At 42.8% G+C, this 4,468-nt stretch overlaps 1 protein-coding gene across 2 annotated transcripts in view; it reads right to left on the reverse strand.

The window, feature by feature from the left end:
* The window catches only part of GDPD1 (glycerophosphodiester phosphodiesterase domain containing 1), a 67,972-nt gene that overhangs the window by 20,424 nt on the left and 43,080 nt on the right, over window positions 1-4,468 (reverse strand). For both annotated transcript variants that reach the window (XM_008068282.1, XM_021717694.1), the window contains exon 4: window positions 1,335-1,380. In XM_008068282.1, the coding sequence (XP_008066473.1) occupies window positions 1,335-1,380 (46 nt within the window). The remainder of the gene's footprint in view (window positions 1-1,334; window positions 1,381-4,468) is intronic.

The raw sequence follows: 4,468 nt of genomic DNA on the forward strand, positions 1-4,468 counted from the left end.
CAGACTGGAGTGCAGTGACCACTCCCGGCCACCGCAGCCTCGACCTGCTGGGCTCCGGCAATCCTTCCGCCTCAGCCTTCTGAGTAGCCGGAATTACAGGCATGCACTACCATGCCCGGCTAATTTTTTGATTTATTGTAGAGATGAGGTCTCACCTGCCCAGGTGGGTCTTGAACCCGCGGGCTCAGGCAATTCACTCACTTCAGCCTCCCAAAGGCGCAGGATTACAGGCTGAGCCACAGAGCCCAGCAGGTATTTTCCATTCTAACAGGCAATGACTAACAAATTAGGTCAAGGGATGTGTTTCTTTGTGAGAAACGTTCCTTCAAAAGAAAACTGCTAAGTGAAAATAACTAGGAAATGGTTTATTTGAGTGGCAGAAGTCTCTTCAGTCATTTAAAATATGGAACAGCTAAATGACAGAATAAAATGTTACAGACCCAAAAAGGATCTAAAAGGGGTCCTTTCTACTTATTTTCATTTATTATTTATTATGTTTTTGATGGATGACTACTATAAATTATGGTAATATTCTAGAATTTGAAGCTTTGGAAGTCCAAGATTTCCCTAATAATAGAGTTTTTTCTTTCTTCTTCCTTTTTTTTCTTTCTTGAGTCAGAGTTTCGCTGTCGTCCAGGCTGGAGCAGTGGCACTATCATGGCTTACAAAGATATACATCAAGAGCTTTTCAGGCTTAGAAAAAAAGACATAAAGATTTGCTTCTTCAAAATAAGAGAGCAGGCCAGGCTCAGTGGCTCAGCCTGTAATTCCAACACTTTGGGAGCCAGAGGCAAGTGGATTGTCTGAGCCCATGGGTTCAAGACCAGCCTGGGTAACTTGGCGAGACTGTGTCTCTACAATAAATCAAACCTCCTGGACTCAGGTGATCTTTTCATCTCAGCCTCCTGAGTAGCTGGGACTACAGGCACACGTCACCACGTCCGGCTAATTTTTTGATATTTTTGTAGAGACAAGGTCTCGCTATGTTGCCTAGGTTGGTCTCAAACTCCCGGGCCCAAGAAATCCTCTCACCTCAGTCTCCCTAAGTGCTAAGATTACAGTCATGAGCTGCCGCGCCTGGCCCCAGAGTTTCTTGTAATTATTAATAGCGTTCAGATTTATATTAACTGCAAGTGAATCTAACCAGAATGAACCAGTTAAATCTTTGGGCCTGATCATTTCAGGGTCAGATGACCATCAAGGTTTCAGATTTGTAAGACTTAAGAGAACAAGCTATAAGGTCACTCAGTAATTTTAGCAAGAATTTACTATCATAGGAAAACATATAAGTGTTTCTCAGCATAAATGTTTAAGCCACAAATGAGAAATATTACCTTTTTGAAATGAGACATCCAGTTTGCCAAGGTAAGGTGGGAGCTCCTTTAAAAGATAAAAATGAAAAAAAGTTAGCTCTCAAAAAAAAAATTATTTTAGTGTCTTACATTAAGATATACATTGCAACCCTTTTTCAGGTCCCCTTCCACTTGGATGTTTTTTTTTTTTTTTTGAGTTGGGGTCTTACTCTGTCACCCAGACTGGAGTGCAGTGGCCACTCCTGGCCACCACAGCCTCAACCTGCTGGGCTCCGGCAATGCTTCCGCCTCAGCCTTCCAAGTAGCTGGAACTAGAGGCGCACGCTACCATACCTGGCTAATTTTTTTGATTTATTATAGAGATGAGGTCTCACCAAGTTGCCCAGACGGGTCTCGAACCCGCGGACTCAGGCAATCCACTCACCTCAGCCTCCCAAAGTGCTGGGATTACAGGCTGAGCCACCGAGCCCGGCCTTTTTTTTTTTTTGTCTTCTTAATAAACTCCTGTTTTCTTACCTCTGGAGGAAAATAAAAGAAAGAAAGAAAATAGATATACATCAAGAGCTTTGCAGGCTTAGAAAAAAAGACATAAAGATTTGCTTTTTCAAAATAGAGAGCAGGCCAGGCTCAATGGCTCAGCCTGTAATTCCAACACTTTGGGAGCCAGAGGCAAGTGGATTGCCTGAGCCCATGGGTTCAAGACCAGCCTGGGTAACTTGGCGAGACCGCATCTCTACAATAAATCAAAAATTAGCCGGGTGTGGTAGCGCGTGTCTATAGTTCCAGCTACTTGGAAGGCTGAGGCGGAAGGATCACAGGAGCCCAGGAGGTCAACACTGGAGTGGCCGTGAGTGTGTCAGAGCACTGCGGCCTGGGTGACAGAGTGAGACTCCAATTCAAAAAAAAAAATACACACACACACATATATGTATAAGAGCAAAACACTACACTACAAAACATGTTTACATGGATGGATTTACAGTCTATCACACTCAGTCATCTATCACAGAAACAAAGAACAGAGTACCATATGTTCTCACTCATAAGTGGACCTTGAACAATGATCATAATACTGTAAGAAAGGGATTGGCAGTAGTGGGAAACTGCCAGGGGAGAGGGGTTGGGATTGGCAGTTGAGGGAAACTACCAGGGGAGGGAGGGGCACACCTCATCAACAAAGGTACCTGCATAATGAACATTTGTATACCTAACCCTGAATTGTACCCCACATCTTTAAAATTAAGAAATTAAAAAATGTTTTAAAAGTTTACATAGGGCATCCTTTAGCAGAATATCCCAACAGCAAATTAACCATATTACTTACTTCTGCCACCTATAGAAAATCTGTACTACTTAAAACACGCTTTTTGATAATACACAAAGATTTCAGTAGAAAAATATCACCAGTAGACAGGTCAGTGAAAATAAAAATGACAATTAAATGGAAAAATCTTTAAACTTACTAATAATCAAAGAAATGCCAATTAAAATTTAATCTAGCAAATTTGCAAGTATTTGGAATAACTATAATGCCTGATGGTAAATATTTTATTTATTTATTTAATTTCATTTTTTTGAGACAGTCTCTCTCTGTTGCCCAAGCTGGAGCACAGTGACTCAATCGTAGCTCATCACATCCTCAATCTCCTGAGCTCAAGCAATCCTCTCACCTCAGTCTCCATTACAGGAGTCTACCACCATACCTGGCTCATTTTAATTTTTATTATTTGTAGAGACTAGGTCTTGGTACATTGCCCAGGCTGGTTTGAACTGCTGGCCTTAAGCAATCCCCCCACCTCAGTCTGCCAAAGCACTGGGATTACAGATGTGAGCTTCCACACCTGGCTGGTAAACTTTTTTTTTTTTTTTTTTGAGTTGGAGTCTCACTCTGCCGTCTAGACTGGAGTGCAGGGACCACTCCCGGCCACCGCAGCCTTGACCTGCTGGACTCCGGCGATCCTTCTGCCTCAGCCTTCCAAGTAGCTGGAATTACAGGCGCGTGCTATCATGCCCGGTTAATTTTTTGATTTTTATTGTAGAGATGAGGTCTCACCAAGTTGCACAGGCGGGTCTCGAACTCACGGGCTCAGGCAATCCACTCACCTCGGCCTCCCAAAGCGCGGGATTACAGGCTGAGCCACCGAGCCCGGCCGGTAAACATTTTTGTACCCAATAATTTCCCTTCTGAGAATATATGTAGATAAATAATCCTAAAATAGAGAAAACTTAATTTTTAAAATTTTATTTTATTTTAGATTCAAGGGGTACATGCGCAGGTTTGTTACAGATATACTGCATATGGTGAGGTATGGGCTTCTATTGAGCCTACCCCCAGGTGGTGAGCATGGTACCCAGTGGGTGATTTTTCAACTCTTATCTCCCTCCCTTCCTCCCCCCTTTTGTAGTTCCTAGAGTCTGCTGTTCCCATCCTTATGCCTGTGTGTGGCTAATGTTTAGTTCCCACTTATAAGTAAGATGATATAGTATTCAGTTTTCTGTTTCTGTGAAAATTCACTTAGAAATGATGGCTTCCAGCTGCATCCATATTGCTGCAAAGGACATGATTTTATTTTTTTGGCTAAATAGTATTCCGTGATATATATGTACCACATTTTCTTTATCCAATCCGACATTGATGGGCACCTAGGTTGGTTCTGTGTTTTTGCTATTATGACTAGTGCTGCGATAAACATACAAATGCGGTGTTGTTTGTTTGTTTGTAGAGATGAGGTCTTGCTATGTTGTCCAGGCTGGTCTCAAACTCCTGGCCTCAAGCAATCTTCTCACCTTGGCCTCCTCAAGTGCTGAGATCACAGGCATGAGCCACTATGCCCAACCACAGATGTCTTTGGTAAAACGATTTATACTCGTTTGGTATATACCCAGCAGCGGGATTGCTGGGTTGAATGGTAAATCTATTTTTAGCTCTTTGAGAAATCTCCAAATCGCTTTCCAAAGGAGTTGAACTACCTTCCAATCTCACCAAGAGTGTATGAGTGTCCCCTTTTCTCCACAACCTTGCCAACATCTATTGTTTTTTGAGTTTTAAATAATAGTCAATTTAGCTGGGCTTGGTGGCTCAGCCTGTAATCCCGCACCTTGGGAGGCCGAGGTCAGTGGATTGCCTGAGCCCGCGGGTTCGAGACCCGCCTGGG

The sequence above is a fragment of the Carlito syrichta genome, unplaced genomic scaffold, assembly GCF_000164805.1.
Source record: "Carlito syrichta isolate Samal-C Ts95f unplaced genomic scaffold, Tarsius_syrichta-2.0.1 Scaffold309926, whole genome shotgun sequence".
In the NCBI taxonomy this organism is placed as follows: Eukaryota; Metazoa; Chordata; class Mammalia; order Primates; family Tarsiidae; genus Carlito; species Carlito syrichta.